This window comes from Aethina tumida, chromosome 2 (assembly GCF_024364675.1).
Source record: "Aethina tumida isolate Nest 87 chromosome 2, icAetTumi1.1, whole genome shotgun sequence".
NCBI lineage: Eukaryota > Metazoa > Arthropoda > Insecta > Coleoptera > Nitidulidae > Aethina > Aethina tumida.
Window position 1 is genome coordinate 20,267,164 of NC_065436.1, and position 23,374 is coordinate 20,290,537.

Below are 23,374 nucleotides of genomic sequence, written 5' to 3' on the forward strand. Positions count from 1 at the left end.
TTTTAGTACTTATTATTGCAACAGAAAAATAAATATGTCTTGAAAGATCAACTTAACCTTATACTTCTTTTTAATTGTAATGTACAGTTTATTTAATATATTGATATCCGAATTGGACCTTAAAACATTTTTGCTGTTTAAAATTAAATGGAATGTTTGTAAATTAATTGTTTACATAAATCATAATAAATAATGAAAATAAATAAAATTCATTTAAATTTTAATAATAATTTATTAATAACATACATAATACTATACAATACAGTAAAAATAATCATATCTACTTTAGTCAAATTCAATAAACGTTAAATAACATATCAATTTTATATATAAAATATATTATTAAACAAAATATATGACACGAATCATTATAATTCAATTAATTTAAACATATAGTTAATTCATATTCAGCGATTTATTAAATATTTTACATTTAAAGCCTAGCAATAAGTAACACATTTTCTCGAATTGGTATTATTATAATTATTGTAACATCACATATATATCTGAGATTAACTACAATTTCCTAACATTATATATATAGAGATTTTTGGTATCATTCTCACAACTTAACACATTAAAATGTTTCACTAAAACAATATTTACCCCGATAAGTACATGTGAAACCATAAATACCGTTTTTAGAAATAATAAATAACTTAAAATGCTTTACATATTTACAAAAAAATGATATTTGACGATCAGGATAAACACTGTCCATAATGAAACTTAAATTTGAATAGAACAGAACACATTTATTTAATATCGAAAGAAACATAGTCTCAGGAAGTTATAGAAACGTTTAGTAGATGTCATGCATTAGTATAGATGATATCTATTTACAAAATATATAATATACATTACAATAGATGACGGCTATTTGCAAGAAAACCATTCACATTCTCGGTTTAAGTTTCACGAAATTTGTGAGTTGCAGATATAAGAGTCTGAAGGATTTTCTTCAAAGAGAAATACATAATTTACACACGTAGAAAATATTTACAGTTCGGCATGATCGTAACTATTGGGCTGATAGAAATTGGATGCGTATAGGGCACCGTCTCTTTTCGGAAATACGTGGTCGTAATACTTTTGGTTATCGAAGTCTAACGGTTTGGGCCTAGAATTATCTCTAGATCTGGTATTGTCCTTTTTGTGGTATTTTTTGTTATTGAGCGACCGTCTAACGTATTTGTTCTCCGATGGGAATGATGATCTGTGTGAGCCCATCTGGATGGTCGAGTAGGACCAATTGTCCATTTTGGGCTCGTTGTATCGGTTAAAGCTATAATATTTTGATTTGTCGGGCGGTTGATAGAAATGGTCGAGGTTCGATTCGAAAAAATCGGGCGTCATCAATTGCCTACTTCCAATTTTGAGTGTGTTTTTGTTTTGCAGACCAGAGTAGATGTTATCTTTTGTTTTCTCTTCTAAGCTACTTCTACCGTTGAATGTATGTGTGGTTTGCTATATATGTACAGCATTGTTAGTGTTAGTATATTATGGATGCTGGATATGAGTAGATTTTTTTATTATATAAAATAGGCGTTCCGAAGAAACTACTTAATTACTTATTAATAAAAATATCAGTCTTTGAAATCATACAACACTTTTACAAACATATAACGAACATTATTTGTGACCAAGAAATAAATATTGTACGAACATATTAAATTATTATTCAACTATCATAACATAATACTCTAATACTTTAGAGAATAAAATTTATTCTATATTTGATTAATAAATATAATTAAATCAATGTTTTATTTTAACTATTTTAAGAATAAATTAATCTTTCAGTTAACTAGATAAGTACGATTAATGTAAACTAAAGATACAAATTAAAATACAATATAAAAAAATATAATAAAATTTTCTTTTTTTTTGCTTTTTTATGTTGATATTTTTTAAATTTTAATTCAGATATTTTTGTAAAAGTATTAGTAATACTAAACAAGAAGTTAAACTTACGATAGCCATTTTAATCTCATCATATCCAACTTTTTACAAATATATAAAAGACGTTAAGTGATGATACAAATATGACAACACTAATAGTTACAAGTGTCGGATTGTTAGGAACAATACGTAAATAAGTCAAAATTTGAGATCACAATAAATGACTCTTTTGTTGACTATCAATTGTATATTAATTAACAAAAATTGTAAAATATTTTGACTTATTTTGTATAAAATACAATCAGTGTTAAATGGACAATTATGAAGATATAAAAACGTGTGATGTTCAGAATATAATTTTTGGGTTAATTCCATCTTGACGGTAGATTCGATGGTTAGGAGAGAAGATTAAAATCAAGTGAGATGGTGGTTTTGATTTTGAAAAGTGCTCAGGACGGGAGTTGTATTCTGTGGAAGTGTCGAAACAAAAACGAAACCAGTGAATGTCAATCAGTGTATGTACATATTTTTAAAAATTAAATTAGTTTCTAGTGTTTTAATATACAGTGTGTTTGTGATTATACAATTTTATATTTATATATTTTTATAGTAAATTATAACATTACAATTGTATAATCACCACTGGTTAGTGTTGTGGAAAATACTCTTGAAATCAATATAATTTTCTTTAGTTAAATTGGTCATTTAATTAATTTGAATAATGTCTTTTAAGCAATACATTAAAATAAAAAAATTATCCAATGTCTCCCAGGATTGATCTAACAAGAGGTGAAATGGACATTAATTTTTTAAATTTAGCAATAATCTTCGAGGAATGAGTCCTGTTTAATGAGAAAATAATATAAATAAAAAAATAATTTATTTGGTCGTTTACGGTCTGTTTTATAAACAAAAAATTAAAAATTGCCATTAATAAAACTCATTTAATGACTAAAGCAGAAAAAAATATTTTTTTAAATAGAAAAAATGATTGAAATATGATGAAAATATAAAATACCTTTATAAACAAGTAAAAAATGAACAGGTTGAAAAATTAAGAAAATATTTTTTCATAACTTGGTCAATAAATGGGTTTTATTAGTAATTTTATGTTTTTGCTTATAAAACAATCTATTTACGACCAAATCAATGAATTTTTGTATATACATTAGTTTTTTATTATGCAAGAACCATCCTCCGAAGATGATTCCAAAATTCGAAAAATTAATGCCTATTTCACCCCTTGTTCTATATATCTATCTTGGAATGATTTGTATGTAATTTGTTATTTTCTAATATTAAAATACAAAAATGTTATTGAATTAATAATTAGTAAAATATCATTGTTACTTTTGTAATTAATATCTAATAATTGAATACCTTTTATTACTTTAATTAATGTATGATATATTAATAAATATATTTTTATATAATTATGATTTTTTTTATATTGTTTACAAGAGTGGTTAAATTTAACCGACGTTGTCACCAAAAATGTCAATCAAAAATTCTACATAGTGTTAAGTTTGTGCATGTGCAATATATACAAGGTGCAAAGTGCGTGAGTCCACATATCAGAAAAATCATTCGCAATATGTACAGTTTTACTTCTTAAGGGGGAAGAACGCGGATTTAGGTCGATTACCAAATACGAGTTTCTGTTTACATTTATCCGCGATATGAACCACCAAAGATTCCCCACCCTGTCTATACAACGTTGTTTTATTGTCGAAACATTTTAAACGATATTTATTTACAATTATTACGGAAATCTTTAGCGGTTAAACACAAAACTAGTGCATGATGGTGATACAAATGAAAAAATAATTGATAAAAATAAACGTGACTATAATTTTTTGATATAAAAATCTAATACTTGTAATCTAACAATTCAGTACCCTACAGAAATTTAATGAAATGGACTATGATATTAGACTACAAGCAATTGATTGAATTAACTGCTTTATAATGTTGATGGTTAAATAACCTGTTCTGTACTGATTGTTATAAAACAATTAATTCTAAATAATAATCGAAAACAACTAGGTAATATAAAATATTAAAAAATGAATGAACTTTAAGTCATAAATATAAAGTTTGATGTGCACACTGTGCCCAAGGGAACAATTAAAAATGGCAGTGACCATACAACGCGCACTGTTTTGAAATTTAATTTTTTGGTTAAAAATTTTCAAAATAATTAATTAATTAATCAATTAGTGATGGTGGTTTAAAGAACAAGTCTTAACAATCAACAAAAATGGTGTACTTAGAGGAAACATATATTGCTTTGTAAAATAATATTTTCTAATGTGATGTTTTCTTGTAAATATTTTGTGCAATTAAGTGACTAAGGGTGAAGTGATATCAACTAGGAGTGATAAACTAAGTTATTTATTTAATTAAACTTAGATAGTTATATATTTTCTTCATATGCCTCACTTAAAGAAATTACTTATTTACTAATTAATTAAATTAATTAATAAATTACATACAATAAACATACATTTTAATTTCGTGGTTAAGTGGTTTGCTTGGTCGCATTAAAATAAAATTAATAAAAAGTTGCTCAACTACAATGCCATAAGACATGTTCTTTAGCACCTCAAGTAATGATAAGTCTACAGTCACAAATTAGCGAAAGTTAATGTTAAGAATGTTAATTGATGTTAATGAAAATTTCAAAACAGTTAGCACTTGTACTCGATGACCGCGGCGGGCCGGCCGTGTCCCATGTACGGCGCCGGCCTTCGCCCCGGCCCTACGGTGCAGTGCTACACTCTAGTGGGCGGTTGGACCACCATCGCGGCCAGACGTACCTTCATGGCGGCCTCGGGGCTGCCGCCGCCGCCCTGCTGCAACTGGTGAACACCGCCGCGGGCCGTTGTCGTGTAGATCGCGTCCGCCGGAATTCCCCCGCTGCCCACCGTCTTTTCTATGTCGATTTTTTGCCTGGAAATTTTCCAACGATAATAGCAGCACCTTATAATTTGATAAAATAATAATAAGTAATATATTTTTTAAATCTGTTATTATTATTATGAGTGAGAAGTAAGTAAGTAGCTGTTAATAAATGCTTATTGTGATATACAAAATATTTATTTCATTGTTACATTTTACAAATTATGAATTATTTGATTATTTTCAATTTAAAAGAAGAATTGTCAGAAGAAGAAAATTTAAGTGATTCTGTTGGTGACTTTATTATATAATTAATAATTAAAATTACTAATTTGCTAAATTATTTAGGGTACTGAAGAATATTTGTACGTTAAATTTAATTTTATGAAACTGGTTTGTAGAAATCCCTTAACAGTCTTAGTAACATACGAACGAAATAGACGATAATTAAAAAGTTATTTATATAAGACATCAAAGTGACACGAACCCAATCAGGCCTCTGAAGATGCAGAAACTCGTGCTAGCAAAACGTTAAGAAATAATTCCAACAAACGTCGACTAATAAACCTCAACAACTATAGATGTGGAAACAATAGTCACAAAAGCCCTCAACCTTTACATTATCTATATAAAATAACATATTAATAGTTTATATTAATTTTCAATAAATTTTCATTTCAATTTTCATATTAATTATATGAAAAACAAATGTATACATAATATTTTTTTGAAACATATTTTTAAAGTTTTTTATTATAATGTCAAAAATTTGATTGAAAGCTATCAATTAGTGCCACAAGTATCATTTGAAAAATTGAATTAAATATTGATCGTTTTATATCATTTAATATAAAAATATAATTTAAATAAAATTATCATTAGAAGGATTTTTATAGAAAATTTAATTGAACCTGTTGGGATATTATTACATAATTAAAATTACCAATTTGTTAAATTATTTAGGGGTATTGAAGAATATTTGTATGTTAAATTTAATTTTACAAAACTGGTTTGTAGAAATCCCTTAAGAGTCTTAGTAACATATCTGCCTTCAAAAATATAAATAACAGACTAACAAATATATAATACAAAATCAAACAATTAAACTCACGTTTAACCGAAGAACTATCAATAGAACAAAACTTCTACGAGAATCTATACATCATAAATTTCAAGTTATTTAAGACATCAAAGTGACACGAACCAAATCAGACCTCTGAAGATGCTACCCACCCGTGTTAGCGAAACGTTAGCAAATAATTCCAACAAACGTCGACCAATAAACCTGAATAACTATAGATATGGAAACAATGGTCACGAAGGCTTCAACCTTTACATGTCAAATTACATCTTAATAGTTTATATTAATTTTCTATAAATTTTCATTTCAAATTTTATATGAATTATATGAAAAACAAATGTATACATAATATTTTTTTTAAATATATCTTTAAAGTTTTTCATTATAATGTCAAAAATTTGATTGAAAGTTATCAATTAGTGCCTGGTAATATCTTAAAATTACAAGACACCAGTATCATTTAAAATTTTGAATTAAATATTAGACTTTATATATCATTTAAAATACAAATATAATTTAAATAAAATTATGTCATTGGAAGGAGTTTTATAGAAAACGAATATTATTTCCTTAAAGAGTTATCAGATGTAAATAATGTCACTATAATATTTCAGTTTTCTTTTTTTTTAAATTGAGGAGAAATAGACGATAATTAAGAGCCACTTGATGACTCCAACGATATATGAATATGAAAAAAATATATTTTATCGCTTTTTCTACTAACTACCCCAATAAACAAGAAGAAAATTATATCGTTCAATTTGTCCAGTAAGAAAAAGAATACAATTTATTGAATGACGTTCATAGTTATCGAAGTAAGTGTTATAGGATTTATCCATTTCATATGTACTTTGGTACTGGACTTGAAATCTGGAGAGTTTAGATGTTATTAACCTTTTCAACGTCACACGTCGTAAACAGATTGAGTATTGAATAGAGCATAACACATTTCAATTAAAAAAAAAAAACAGTTGATAATTTAAAATTAATATTTAAAACTAAAAATTAAGAAAATCAAAAATAACAAGTAAATTTAAAAATTTATATTAAAATTGTTAAGTTAAATTTAAAATATTAGGCTTAAAAAATAATAATATTAATTGGTTATTTAAAAAAATATTGTCAATTTATATTTATAGAATTAAAAAAAAAGAAAATAAAAATAAATTAATTATTAAATTAAAAAATAAAATTGTTTAAAAATTAAGTTTGAAAAGTTAAAACATAATTTGATGAATAAACTTACATAGTTTTTATTGAGGACCGATATCTTGTACCTTAATTTGCACTATAATATTTTAAACTGTTTTAAACCAATGTTTTAGATTTCTGCATAAATTTTACCGGTGAAATGTCTCATAGAATCACTGTTAGTGAATCAGACTAAGAACATATTATATTGATTCAAAAGCATAAAATCAAAGAACACTAATTGGTCCTACCTAAAATAATATAAAAATTGTTGGTTGTTAAATGGATGCGAATCGAGTGATGGTAAACATCTACCATAATATATGTGTGGTAGATTTAAATTTTAAATAAAATTTCCAGTAGTTAGCAATTTAATCAATAATTTGTCCATACAATTTCTTTAGTCAATTGATCACGGCACAATCCGAGAATGGACTAATAATTTTCAACTTTCACGTGTTTCATTTTGATTTAAACAAGCATAAAAGCGATGAAGAGTCTGCATCAGAGCTTAGGCGATAATTAATCAGATTTGCAAAACGACAAAAGGTGCGAGTGTAATCCAAGCATTAACAGGCAGAGCGGATGAGAGATTTAATTGTTATTGCAGCGTTACTATGAATAATCTACATCGGTTGACGCTACACCTAGCTAGCGTTCGCCCTCTCGCACAATTGGGTCCCGTGTACGTTCCCGTGCCTGCGATTACTGCGTTATTCGATATTATCGCTCCGCTGACAACGCGTCCCTTCGACTTTACTATGTTATTCCCCGACTTTACTGCCGTAATTGCTGTTTGCACACCGTTTGTTATGAAACTGATTGCCGGTTTTTATTGGTCCGATTCCGTGCAAATAATTTGCGTCATCCGGTTATTGAAGATTGCGATCGATTGTTTGATTTAGCGGAACACATTTAATTTTGATTTAAACGGTTTGAACTGCCGATGGTTTAATGGATATACAAATACGGATGGATTTTACATCGAAGGTTTGCATCATTTAGACATTTAATTAGAAAAAAACGTGAAAACAATTGAAAACGTGTCAATATTATTGAGTTTAACCAAGTTGAGAGTTGGATTGTACTCGGTTGAGTTAGTGCTCAAATCAGGACGAATTTCCATGTACATATTAGAGTACACTATCAATATTTAGTTAGCAAATCACTTCCCAATTTTATCACAAAATTAATTATACGTGTGAAAGTGTAATGTAGACTTTTAACCAAGCTATATAAATTTTAGAATGGATCATGATGAAGTAACATGGTTTATAAAGATTTTAAAATTTATTATTGTTAAGTTTAACTATATATATATGTATACTTAAAAAATATTATAAGACATAAAAATGTAGGTTTCCATAATTGGTTGGTCTTATGTGTTGCGAATATTTCCTTATAAGAAAAAGAATATCTGACATGAGCGTTTATAGCTCAATTTTCAAAAATATCTACGAAAAATTAAAGCAGATTTTTAAAAAAGTGTAATTACTTTTTGAAAATGTTAAATTAGTAAAAGTAAAAAATAAATAAGGTAATTAAAATAATAAATAATAAATTATTTTGTATTTGTAAATAAAATTAAAAGTTTAGTAAAAGTAGTTTATTTAGAATAAAATGAATTGGAAATACATTAAAATAAAATTACTCCAATGAAACTCATTAAACATTCTACTCATAAAAACTACTAAATATTCAAATTTGAAGAAGTTTATATCGATATTTAATAAAATTATTATAGTTATCTATTAAAATTACTTTTTATTGTAATAATAACTTGTGTTATGGAAATAAATTTAAAATAAATAAATTATTTTATTTAATTTAAATCACGATTGAATATCTCCAAAACACTTCAATGAAATTGATTGAATTTACTAATTAAAAAAATGAAAAGTCATAAATACTTCAAAGAATTTTTGTAATTTCAAATATTTTATAACGATATTTGATGGTAATATTAAGGTTACCCATTACATTTATTTATTTATAGTAAAATAACTGGAAGTATTGAAATTCATGGAAATAAAATTACTCCAATGAAACTCGTTAAACATTCTACTCATAAAAACTACTAAATATTCCAATTTGAAGAAGTTTATATCGATATTTAATAAAATTGTTATAGTTATCTATTAAAATTACTTTTTTATTGTAACTGGTGTCGTAGAAAAAATAAATGGAACAAAATTTAAAATAAATAAATTATTTTATTTATTTATCGTAATATTACGATTACCTAATAAAATTATTTATTTAGATTAAAATGAGTTGGAGGTATTGAAATACATGGAAATAAAATTACTCCGATGAAACTCATTAAATATTCTACTCATAAAAAGTACTAAATATTCCAATTTGAAAAAATTTATATCGATATTTGATAAAATTGTTATAGTTGTCTATTAAAATTACTTTTTTATTATAATAATAACTGGTGTTATAGAAATAAATGGAAATAAATTTAAAACAGATAAATTATTTTATTTAATTTAAATCACGATTAAATATATCTAAAATACTCCAATAAAATTGATAGAATTTACTAATTAAATGAAAAATCATAAATACTCCAAAGAATTTTTATAATTTCAAGTATTTTATAACGATATTTGATGGTAATATTAAGATTACCCATTACAATTATTTAATTAGAGTAAAATGAATTGGAGGTATTGAAATACATGGCAATAAAATTTCTCGGATAAAACTCTGAAAATTACTTTTTTATTGTAATAATATCTAGTGTTATAGAAATATATAAAAATGAAATCAGAAGAAATAAATTGTTTTATTTAGTATTATAAATGAATATGTCCAGAACACTCAAATAAAATTAATTTAATTTTCTAATTAAGTGAAAATCATAATATTTTATAATGATATTTAAAGTATTACAATTACTTATTTGGGATAAAATAAATGAAATGAAATTGATTAACAATTCTAGTTATATAAGTCTTAAGAATCTCCATAATCTCAAAAACTTAATATCGATATTTAAGAATAAAATTAAAGTTTACTAGATTAATTACTTTTTTAGAATATAATTAATTAACTTTATTGAAATAGATAAAAATGAAATTGAATGAAAGAAATTAATTTATTTTACACAAATCAATATTGAATGACTAAAGTAAACTAATGAAATTGATTAACAATGTTAATAATAAAAAATCCCAGATAATCCAAAGAATCTTTATAATCTCAAGAATTTAATATCGATATTTGAGTGAAACCACAGAAACCGAATAATATTCCGCAGGTTCGGATCCGTTTTAAACACTGGCGCATCCAGCAGATATTACAATTTGCACAATTGGCAATATCGCACAGAAAAACCGGAGATGCGGATTCTCGGCGCTGCACAATTTGCGGTAATCGAGTGGTGGCGTGGCGAAGCAATAAATTACCGAGTTCGAACCTTGCCGCTATGAAAATACGACAAAGTTCATTGTATGGTCGCCGCGGCGCGCCGATTTTCAGAAGGGCTGGCAGTCATGACAGGAAGTCATAAACATGCCGGAACACGGGAAGTAATTAGTAAATCATAGCAATATTGGATCCGCAAATTGCACATAACCAGATCCATCGATTGATCCACGATTCTATGGGTGCTTATTGAGATGACCCATTTACCTCGTTTAACACACACCAGATTAAATATTTGGAACGTTTTTATTGATGTAACTAACTTGAGAGGGTGAAAAAGTTCACTAAAATAATTGATCCGTTTGGAATTTTTGTGCGGCATAAACTAATTGAAACCCTCAATCTGAATAACATTCTAGACATCATGCTGGCTGGTAAACATCTCGATAGCAGCGCGACATCATCAGAAAAAGATTTCTCACTTATCTGACGTACAGAGCATGAAGGGCGAGATAAGAGCGTCGGCATGGAGCTTTCGTTATGGCGTAGACGCCTGAACAATTTCATTGTGGACGTTTTATCGCGGCCGAATTCTTCCGTTACTAGAGATGCAGTTTTATGTTTCGTCGTCGCTTTTAAAACGCCGTTTCGTGGTTGATCACTGATTTTATTATTGATTTTAGAACAAACCAGATAATGAAACTACATCCAAGTATTTTTCCAGATGAAAAGTAGAAGGGATTTGTGTATAATAAAAAGTGTTTACTTAGACGACGTTATATCCAATATTGTCATAAATATTGAGCTGTTACACAGCATCAAAAGGGGGACAACCCATTTTAGAGCCCTCGGAGAGGATTTGGTGGCTAATCGCAAGAAACCGCTCACACCGTGGGAGAAGTGGAAACTGGATAAAATAATAATAGTCTTTTTATGCGTATATTCATGGTTAAATATACCGGAGCGTAATGATATATTCAACTTGGGAAGATAGTGATGAGATTGTCGTAAAGGGGACACAAAGCAGTGACGTTAAGGGGGGATAAGATACCGTTTTAACAGATTGCCTCGTAAACGGGACCACGTGCCTTGCACATACAATTCTGTATGCGGGATGTCGATAGATCGCCTTCTTGTTTATCTGCTTTCGGAATCATTCGATTTGAGTATTGGTCAATTAGGCAAATTGCTTTTTGCAACATGTCCGGATGCCGGAAATGAATCAATCTATCGACAAGAGGGGTTAAATATGAGCTGGCCCAAGGGTTATTGGAACATCCATTTTATTGGAAATTTGCTACATGAATATAAAGTTGTCAAGTTAGGAAATTCTTATACTACTCTTTGTCTCGTCCTTTGTTGTTTTAGAAATAATAATTATACACACACACACAAGGAAAGAATATTTTATGAAAATCCAGATACATTACATTTATTTTATGCTGCGATGTTAAAATTTTATATATAAACTGCCCTGTTTTATAAATTTACAATTAATTTCGATATATTTCATTCTGTTAAGTGTCTACAGTATCGAAATTGTTTCGTTTTACAACAAAACGAGGTCATTTAGCTTTGAAAGAAGAGAATCAAGCATCAGGGACATATTGGGAAGAAAACTGAGGTAACACTGAGATGTTCAGTGTTTTCCAGAGTCATCAGTCGGTAGTGGAGGCGTTTTATAGAAACTAGTCGTCTGGGTCAACAGCATCCAAGTCATAGATGCTGTACTAACACCATTCATGATCGATATTGAACATTAACTGCAAGATACTCTTTTATTGGAATTCCTGAGTTGGTACATATTGAAGACGTTAGAAGAGTTAGTGTTAGAAACACATTACATGAGGCCAATCTACATTATAGAATACCAATAAGATTGGAATTTCATCCAGACTCTCGTTGAATGAGAGTTTGGAGAAGATTTAAACATTTAGAACGTCTAAAACAAGTTCTGTAAATTTTTACATATAGAGGTGGCACTAAAATTGGTTGAGGTGTTACTATTATTTGCGGCAGAAATAAGTTTGTCCTTTCATTTGCAGGTATTATTGGTGAAACCTTCAGTCTGTCGTTGATGATCAATGAAGGAACTAAAGAAGAATTTCCACACAACTGAGCAATATCACCTTTAGATTTAAAGAGCTCTTGCATATAGAATGGTCTCAAATATTTCAAAATTATATTGACTATCTTATTTTGTCCATATCCAAATACGTCGGAGACATAAATTCTTTTTTTTTTGATATTTTAATCTGGTTAAAATAAACAAATGTTATTAAATTTCTATTTTATTTACATAAAGGTTTATAACAACAATCAACGGTTTCTATATTATTAGACTTTTATTGTAGTCAAACGCCCTTAAAGTATTAATTACAATTTGTAAAACGAATCTAGTTTACATTATTCAATGCCAGAACAATTTAATTTTGCCTGTCCCATAAAATAATTTATTTGCAGTGGTACCAATTTCGTTTTCACTAATAATAACATTAATATTCTAATTTTGTATAATGAGCTGCTGGGTATTAATATCATGTAGCTCATAAATAATTATCAAAGGTTGAATTAGTTACTGCAATAAATCAAAAAGATTAATCTAAAATTAGATAAATTACAATTACGGCTACAAAATTTAAAATAGGATTATTTAGGGTAGAATGTTGTTGTGGACGTATTAGTGTGATGTTAAATAAAAAATAAAACTCACCCATCAATTTCAGTTGGTTTGAAGTCGCCCTTTCCTGTAAAACATAGAAAAGCAATTATTTTTTATAAATAAATATTTAAAATATAATTTCACCCATTTTTATGGTCAGCTAAAAAACCACTTAATTAACTCAATATATATTCAAGCCCTGTCCACGGTATTTTATTTTTCTATTCCTTTAACAACCATCAAACTCAGACACTAATTACTATCCGCAATTTTTAATAACCCATTTTTTGCGGGTACTTATTTACTCCTTCGGGCGTGCGGTAATTATTCATCGCGCTCGTAATATTCAGCACATATCAGGCTTTTTTGACGCTTTCCTGCTGCATTTTTTATGTCCCTCTATGGCGCACTTTGAGATTAATGCTGAGCGGTGGAAAAAAAACCGACACTTTAAAATGATAATTTGACTCTAAAAACAATGGACATGTTTTTCTCATTAAGTTTCACAGTGATTTATTCTTTTGGAAAGCTGCAGTTTTGGAAGTCTATTAAATTTGCCATGTAAGTGTTTGAAATATTGGAAAGCAAAAACTTTTTTATGTCCGTAAATGCAATGGAAAAGTTCACACGATCATTACGAATTATCCTTTTTATACAAACACTGCAAGTGCAGTATGATATGTTTAAGTTCGCATTTGCAATAGCCCAACTGGGCATATAAATCCCGATATGAGCATATCAAAGGAATTGTAGCGTGACCGAATTGTGTTTCATGCTTTTTTAAACAATGATACATGAAACTAATAATTCACACAAGAGCGATACGCGATACAGATACACCCCGAAGGTAATTTAAATGATAGATACACTCAGGACACATAAAAATGAAATATACCGGAATTTTCTAGTCTGCGATTTTTTGCTTTAGCCCCGGTTTTATTATTTAGAACAGCTTTTCACAGTAAATTTAATAAAACCGTCCTTCGCTCATTTTTTTTTGTAAATAAATCACTGCAACACATTAATGAGAAAAAATTATTGATTGCTTTGAGTTCGACATCAGTTAAAAAGTTAGTTTGAGAGTGAAAAGTTTTTATTTTTCTTTAATTTACCATTTTACCAATTTATGCAGAAAAATATTTATTTAGTTATATTTAATTAGTAAAAAAATTATATTTTAATTGAGAACTGTAAAATAAAACATGTACTTACTCGCAAAACAGCATTTCTCGGTGCGGATGGCGTAAATACAAACGCAAACTAACAGCAAAAATGCGACCAACATTACTCCTGCAACGGTGACTAAAGTGCTCATTTGAAGAGGTTCTGAAAATATAAACGAATTAAATTATTATACGGGGCATTTCAGGAGTGAGGTAAAATATTTAAGGAGAGGATTCTTGGTTAAAGTCGTTTTAAACATCATTTTTTATATTTGTGATACCACCACTGGATGTATTATCTGATGTACCACAATTTTTTTATTTCCTCCTGCAGTGTTCAGGTGAGATTTTAACTAATTTTTTTTAAAGAATAATATTACACACCGAATTTTCTAATATTATAAATAAATATTCTTATTAATTCTTAAACATTCCGGGCTAAATATGAGAAGAAAATAATTTTTGAAATTTAAATTTGACTGTATTTTCTTCAGGAGAAACTTTTAGACTATTATTGGATGTGTTCTCCCTGTTCCCAAAATTTGACCACATATATTAGGAATATTGTATTATAAGAGAAAATTTTTTGAAAACCTTTCCACACTGTGTCACAAATTTGACATATTTAGAACGTACAGTGGTGGAAAAAAGTATTGAATATTATTTTATTTGCGGTCAGTTGTATTTAAATTCTTCACATTTTTTTCTCGACCCAAAGTTGGACCCTTGATTGAAGTGGATAAAATGAGTCGTTTTAAGTACATATTCTCAAAAACACCATGTTTCCATTGGTGAAGGAAGAGATGCCACTTCGTTGGATATTTTAACAAGACAACGATCCCAAACACACGTCTAAAATTATTAAAAAGTTGTTTCTAGGGAAAAACTTAACTGTGTTTGAATGGTGGACTCAGTCTTCCGATCTAAATCTTATTGAGCACTTTTAAAAAGTATTAGACCGCCGCAACCGAACAAAAAAGAATTACTTCACAAAAAATATAGAAATATTTGAGTTATTGTTAATTTTTTATGAATATTTATAAAATATTCTATACCTTTTTAAAAACTAAATTGATTTTTTATTAAAAAAATAAATAAATAAAAATGATCTTGAAGTAAATTAAAGTTGTTTAGATTTGCAAGAAATTAGGAAACACATTAAGAAACATTTGTAACAACTAAATACTTTTTGTCACTACTGTACGTTCAAATGAAATATTTTAGCTTATTTTTGAAACATCCTGTATAAAACTGAAAATTGCGGATGGAAAATCCATTATTTCTAAAGTTATCGAATAATTTAATAAATTTAAGAGTCGAATTTGTTTAAAGTAAGAAATATTCTATAAAATAATCCGCTTTATATTTTTTCATATTAAATTTTAAGGGCGACATTTTATTTTTAATTCAAATGCACGTTTTAATTAGTTTTGAATAGTGAAAAATTATAATATAATTTTTAACGTGAATTTTTAAAATTACATCAAAGAAATCGTCGCACCTGAAATTGGACATAAAGACGACACACCTACCGAAATGTATTTAATTAAAGTTTTTACTCGGGTGAAAAATTCAATTCGGCCTCTGGTGTATAAATTGGCCGGACGGCCGCAACTCAACGGTCATGATTAATCTCTTTTATTAAGCCGACTAAATTTCTTAAATGAAATTTTAAAGTCGAACAAATTATGCGAAGTGTTTCATTCGCATTTCGCGGACGACTCAATTCGTCGGTGAATTTTAATTAAATATTGGGGTAAGGATAAGTTGCTTGTGATTTATGTTACGTACGGTGTCGGGGAAAATTAACAGGGGACGTTAACTGGGAAAGTCTTACCGTTCACGTAGAGTTGCACGGCATGTCTGTCGGTGCCTCTGTCGTTCTCGACTGCCAGATAATACGCCCTGGAATCTGTGGCGGATGCGTCTTTGATATGTAAAGTTGCTAAGTAGCAGTCCTCCCTTTCTTCCTGTATCACATCGTCCACTTTGTATTTGCCTGTTAAAAAAACGGTCATAATCTCGTCCATCATAAAAAATAACCATAATACAAACAGATTGCGTGTCGTTCAACAACATGAATAGGTCAAACAGTGATAAATTAGCGGAATAAAAGCAACACTACGCGTCCGTTCTGAAATTTCATAGATCATAATATTATTAATTACGGCCTGCAGATTATGGAGTCGTAATAGTAAACCATCCCTGACATAAATTGATGCCAGTCGTATAGATCGAAACTGAGCGAATGCAACATTTCGTAACGGAGGGACACTATCTTTAGTGTATACGGGTGCGCCATTAAAGATATCGATAATCTGACCAATATTTGTGGATACGGTCACATTCATGACGCCATTCGGTCTATAAATATAGACATGATGTCCCAAAACAACCGTCGTAATTTTGTTTTATGGGACATTTCCCATAAATTATTGTTACATCATCTATTGTAGTAGCAGATGGATTTATAAGTTAACAAAATTATATTTAAATATACCGCCAAATCTTACTTCACATACTCTCCTATTAAATGTCTGATAAGTTTAGTGTCTCCCAAAATGTTAGTAGCCAATTGTGGAAGTGCTTTAGAGAAACTGGTTGTCCTGCTAAACAGCAATTCAGGAACGATATTTGACATTAACTGCTCGATGACGACCTTTTCTTACAGCACCTGAATTGGTAACGGAGTTTCTGTGATAACATATGTAATCCTTAGTAGGAATTCCCTAAAAGATAGAATACATGAAGTTAATATATATTCTTGACCAATTTTATGCCCTCTCCTTATGGTGGAAGATTGAAATGATGTGAAATTTTCAAAAAAGCTTCAAAGAAGAATTTCTCCACCATTAATATTAAAAAATTAATTAATAGAAAAAAATAAAATAACATAAAATTATAAACGAAAAAAAAAAAATTAAAAATTCAATTATAATTTTGAAAATATAACATTTATTGATATTCTTGCTTTATTGATAAAACTTTCAGTGTACACCTAAAACTTGAAAGAGGATATCATCTAATACAAGTTAATTAATAATTTTTTAATATTTGTATATTAAAACAACATAGAGGTAATTTTGTTTAATGTATTATAATTTACATGCAGTTATACTAAGTAGAATAATTAAAAATAAAAATAATACTCAAATAAAATAGTATAAAATAAATATCAATGAAAAAACAAAAGTTACTTCAAGTACAATTTAAAAGTATAATTTTTCTTGATAATTTATATCTAAAAGTAGGTTTTTTGATTAAATTATAATAAAAAGAATAATTTAAAATAAAAAAATAATACTCAAATAAAATAGTATAAAATTATCAATGAAATTATCAATGTCAAACAGACATAAACAATTACAGAGGACAAATCTTTATTAGTTATTTTTGGTGTTCCAAGTGTTCAAATTATACTGCATGTTATGTTAAAAATTAATGGTATGTAAGTTTTTTTTTTATTTCTATATTTTAAGTTTAACTTAACTTTTTTACTTTACCTTGGTACAAATAAACAAATATATAATATTAACTTTCTTTTTTATTTACATAAAGGCCTTAAACAAAATTCAAAGGCTTAGAAAAATATCGTTAAACTTTCTGTTGTGTTTTTTAAGTATTTATTCTGTTTGCTTACATTATTTGTTTTTATTAAACTTTTTTTAGTAAGCTGTAGAGATTAAAAATAGGTACCTGAAAAAGTAATTTACGTTCTTAATGTTTAACTTTAAAATAACGTAACTTTCATTAATTAAATATTATTCAACAAACTGATAATTACAATAATCAACAATTTTTTACCAACATTTCAAGTAAATTGATGAAAAGGAAAAAAGCTGGACACTTGGAACTGAAGAAAACTTTTCTTCAGAATTGAATTATTTATTACGTAAAAATTGAACAAAAGGACAAAAATAAATAATAGACGTGAGGAGAAATATTTGAACCATACGGTGCGTTAGACTGATTTTTAAAATTCCACAGAGTCAGTAGGGAACATAAAACAGCTTTCAAATAATAGAGTACACAGTTTTTACAAAATTATTAAAATATTTTATGTATTACAATAAAATAAATCAAAAATATAAATTACTTTTTATTAATGATTAATGATTTAATGAACAAAAATAATAATTCTCCCTTAAAAAGTGTATTATAATTATAATTATAATATATCAGAAACGTTTTCAATATCCATTGGAAGCAATTTTCTGATCCTTAATAATATGCTTAAATTCTAAGACCTTTTTTTAAAGGAGAAATTAGGGTCAAAAACTTAAATGGTTTAGTAAAATTCATTTAAACTCCAGTTCGGCACCTTCCCTTACGCTAAATTTGAGCGGAAACCCATCCGTCGAGAAACAAAGGGGACAGTGAAAAACTCTTAGGGATTCTGCAAGATAAATTATAGCATTAAATGGTTTTCTAATATACTTTTTTCGGTCCGGTTACATTGTTCGTGACTTATTTAAGGATGATTTAAGTTAAAGATAAGACCTAGATAAAGGTGGAAATGGATTAGGATTGATGGTCAACTATAACACCAAACGTTATCTACAATGTAATATTAATGTTACAGTGACGTTGTTTGTGTGTTAATTATGACCGCATCTCATAAATTACATTAATAATTGACAATGGAACATTCGTAATTAAAGTTATAAACATAAATTGGGAAATGTTTGCTTGATGATAATTATGATTTCCAATTTTAATTCGGTTTTTACGCTTCAAAAAACACGTACATAATTAAAAACTGATAAATGTAATTGTGTGTGTGTGCATTGCGTATGTGCCGTTGCCTCTGACAGGTTTAAATATACAGAACAAATTTGAAATAAATATAAACCACCCTTGTATTTTCCCAGTTAACTTTATTATTCAGCAATTTTAACTGTTTTCATATAATTGGTTTACGAATGTTGATAAATTTGTGTGTGCGATGGTTTTTATAGTTTAGTCTTTTGAAGTTGCTCATGGAAATAAATTGAATGAAAAAAAATCTGCAAAAACAATGTAACAGAATATTTTTAGGTGACCTAGAAACGAAATATGTAAATTTATTTTTCTTATCAGAGTTTTTCCCGTTTTAAAATATTAAACCAACACTATTGTTACAAATGATTGGTTGAGAGTTAGGAAAAATATAACTGCACGATAAAACAATTGACACATGACGAGAACAATACGTGTAAATATCAATTGGATTTTATATAGGGCATAAAGTCTTATTGGGTAGCTTTATTTCGAAAGTCATCAAAAGAAGTTGAGAAATTTATGTTTATTGCTGGTGAATTTACTATCGTTGTTGGCTTGATAATGTTACAATTATTTTGTCCAACTAAGGTACAAATTTTTAATTGATAGTTTATAATATTTATATTACATATTATTGATGAAGATGATAAAGTTAAAAAAACTTAAATATAGGTGTATGTAATTTAAAAATTACACATTTTGATAAAACTTTTAGTTTAACTTTAACATTGGTATCGTCTAAAAGCAAGTTATTTTTTCTAATTTATTATTATAATTTATAAACAATTATTTACATAAAAATAGTATAAATTATCAATGAGAAAACAAAAATATTAATAACTTACCATAACTATAATATAGAAATATAACGTTTTTTTTCTAATTTTTACAGTAAAATTATGTTGAAATTTAAAACTGGGTACCATCTCATAGGGAAATTTTTTTAATGTTTGTATTTTAAAACAATATGTAGGCAAAACTTTCATCAATTTAATTTACATAATAATAATTATACACAAATAAAATAGTATAAAATTGTCAACGAACAAAAGGATATAACTTGTCTTGAGCACATTTTTATGCTAAAAATTTAAAATTAGGTAATGGGGAAATTATATATTTTTTAATTTTTTATATTATAAAATAATGCAGAGACAATTTATTATTATTATTTATTATCTTACACAGTTGTATTAAGAAAATAATTTAAAACAAAATATACAAATAAAATTGTATAAAAGTAGCAGCGGGAAAAAATTAATAACTACAATTATACTTTAAAAATATAACTTTTCTGTGTAATTTTTGCTTTAATGATAAAACTTAAAAACGGGTATGATCTAATGAATAAGTTAATTAACAAATTTTTTATTTGTACATTAAAATATAATATTAATTACATTATGCAGTTATACTGAAATAGAATAATTAAAAATAAAAATAATAAAGAAATCTAAAATTAATTAATATTTTTGCTAATTTTTTTGGTAAAACTTTCGGCGCAAAGTTTAAATCTAAAATTGCAACATTTAATGATGGTATATTAAAACAACACAGGGGCAGGATTTTATAATTTATAGCAACACTAAATATATTATACAGTTATACTAAAGAGAAAATTAAATTAAAAAAAATAAATAAATAAAATAATAATAAAAAAAGTAATAAATGCAAGTATAATTTAAAAATGTAACTTAAAACTATGTATCATCTAATAAACAAGTTAATTAACATTTTTTATAGTATATTAAAAAAAACACAGGTTTTTTTTTAAAATTATTATATATTTAATTTATATTTTATTATAGTTATAACTAATAATTTTTTTAAATTTTATATATTAAAATAATACATAGACAGTTTTTTTTTTTCAATTTATTACTATATAATTATATTATGCAGTTATATATAAAAAATTATTAAAAATAAAAGAATATATAAACAAAATATTATAAAATTAAATCTATGTTTATTTTATTATTATGAATTATATTAAACATATATGATATTAAATTACACTATGGTTTTTAAAAGCAATTTTATTTAAGTACATAAAATAAAAGTCATAATATTAAAATAAAGTTAATGAAAAATTCAATAGTTTTTTGAAAAATATTAATGTTATAAAACTAGTCCAAAAATCAGAAATAATAAATATTTTTAACATTAAAAATGCAAATAATTTTAATGGTATTTTTTTTTAATTTTATTGTACGCTATTAAAAATAAATTAAAAATGATAATATAAAAATAAAATAGTATTATATAAAATTAACAACGTAACGTAGATAGTATTTATTTACAAATATTAAGACATATGAACTATTGACAATTTTGTGGAGAAAATATTTAAAATAAATTTTTTGTGTGTTGACGTATTTATTTACGTACATCTCCATAAACAATAATAAACTTGATATTCTGCATTATTCATGATGACTAGTTTCATTGAAAGCATACCGTCAATTCGCGTAGGTGTTATCGCTTGATCTCGATAAGAAAACTATTGTGTTAATCAATTTTAAGTTGCCTTTTATGTGTCGTAGATTTTTATGCCCCGCCATTGAATCCCGCCTCGAAACGTTCGTGTACAACACGATAAAAGTGCATGAACGGCCTCCCTTTACAAATTAGCAAAAGTAAAATAACAAAATATTCCCCCGTCCCAGTTTGGTGGCGGCGGCGGCGGCGGTAAGAATTTTTATTTTGGACCGGGCCGCCAAAAAGGCAGATGACAGTTGCAAGTTTTATGCCCGGCCAGATAGTCTCTTTTTTATTACTTTTGTTCGTTCGACATAAATTTTCTGTCCGGGCTGCATTTTACCCGCCTTATTTATGTTGTTTTTTGATCGTTTCATTTAAATTAACGGTCAGGTGCAACACGGGAAAACGTCACCTCGGAAAATTTAGACTCCGAATTGTTTCCATCACAATTAAAAGTCAAAAATTATTTGTTTTCTCACCCATTTCAGATCCAGCTTCCAACCTCAGGGAGCCCCATTCCCAAGCGACGAATCTGGGCCTGGGATCGGCACAGACCACCATGGACAAGTCGGCCGACTGACCTTTTTCCACGACCACCTCTGGAGTGGCCGACTGCCTCAACACTTGTGGCGCACCTAAAAAACGGCAAACAAGAAAATTCAATTCGTCCGTTTTATTCGCGTAAGGATTTTACATTGTATGTTTTCTTGTATGTAACTTAAGCCCTTGAAATACAAGCTAATATAGTGGGAGCTAAAGCGTATAAAATCACAATAGCCCGTTGTTATGTTAATATCGCAACCACATGTTTGCCAACTGCAATAAATGGCGAAAGCTTTGCCTGTAAAATTTTTACGAGTTCCGACCAAAGTGAACAACAAATTTTGAGTTACTAAACCTAATTTTATTTCCTTTTTTTGCTGCAAAAATTAAGGAATTACACGTATAGCAATATTGTACACTTAATGTAAAATTTGTACACACATGTTGTTGTGCAAAGTAAACTTGAAACCAATTAGAATATAGGGTATAAAGATGTTTCGTATGATCGCTTCCGTTGATTATGCACAATGGCTTCGCTTAGCGAAATAATTCACCCAAAGCCTAACAAATATGTTTGTATAGACCGAAGGTACAACAAAACGGAATAAACCGTTGTATAGCCTAGATAAATTAGCATCCACAATAAAACCGATGATACGGCGGAGAAACAGGAGGCAAGCACCCTCCTGCATTACGAACATTGTCTGCAGATTATTTGCAGGAAAATGGTACAATGCCGCACCTTTGTTAAGAGGGAATAAGCTCGCGGTTTTCATAATCGTAATCGCCATATGCGGACGAAATGGCTTTAAACGTGCTAATATTATTTCGACTAAATGTATTATTATGCAATACGTTTCTGTGCTAACCCGGCAGTTTGTTCTGAGTGTTTTCAATGTGGGCTGAAATCGAATCAAATCTAAATTTCCTCAGTGGTAATAATCGTTGGTTGTGATTTAAGTGACATGAATAAATCACCATGCCCGGCCGTATTAACTAAATATCAGTTTGCAGATAATAAACTGAGGAGGAGTCCAATCATCTCTAATTTGTTCGGGGTGCTCCGCCACTGGCGTAGGTGTTTGCCTTTGTTTTGTACAAATTGAATATCGACGTTCGGATGTAACTGTAAATTTTGTGTCGTTTATTCCCAGACCTGTTCTCCATATTTTACCACTTTATTATAATAAACTGATAGCATTGCGTTGAATTCGGTTCTCTCTTTGCCCCCTTATTCCTGTTGTTAAGCTAATAGATTTTGCATTCCCTAAGCTAAATGTACTCCAAATTATATTACTGCGCCGTTGCGGG

General features: G+C 28.0%; 1 protein-coding gene across 2 annotated transcripts in view; it reads right to left on the minus strand.

Annotated features, from left to right (window-relative positions):
- Window positions 1–374: 374 nt before the first annotated feature.
- Window positions 375–23,374, minus strand: part of LOC109598200 (irregular chiasm C-roughest protein) — a 300,029-nt gene continuing 277,029 nt past the window's right edge. The window contains exons 8-13 of one of the 2 annotated variants that reach the window (XM_049962475.1): window positions 22,000–22,155; window positions 16,113–16,274; window positions 14,325–14,438; window positions 13,164–13,197; window positions 4,722–4,854; window positions 375–1,467 (exon numbers count right to left, since the gene is read on the minus strand). In XM_049962475.1, the coding sequence (XP_049818432.1) occupies window positions 1,000–1,467; window positions 4,722–4,854; window positions 13,164–13,197; window positions 14,325–14,438; window positions 16,113–16,274; window positions 22,000–22,155 (1,067 nt within the window). In that variant the 3' untranslated portion in view covers window positions 375–999. Of the gene's footprint in view, window positions 1,468–1,888; window positions 2,371–4,721; window positions 4,855–13,163; window positions 13,198–14,324; window positions 14,439–16,112; window positions 16,275–21,999; window positions 22,156–23,374 lie in introns of those variants that run through there. The other variant, XM_049962476.1, reaches the window with a different exon arrangement.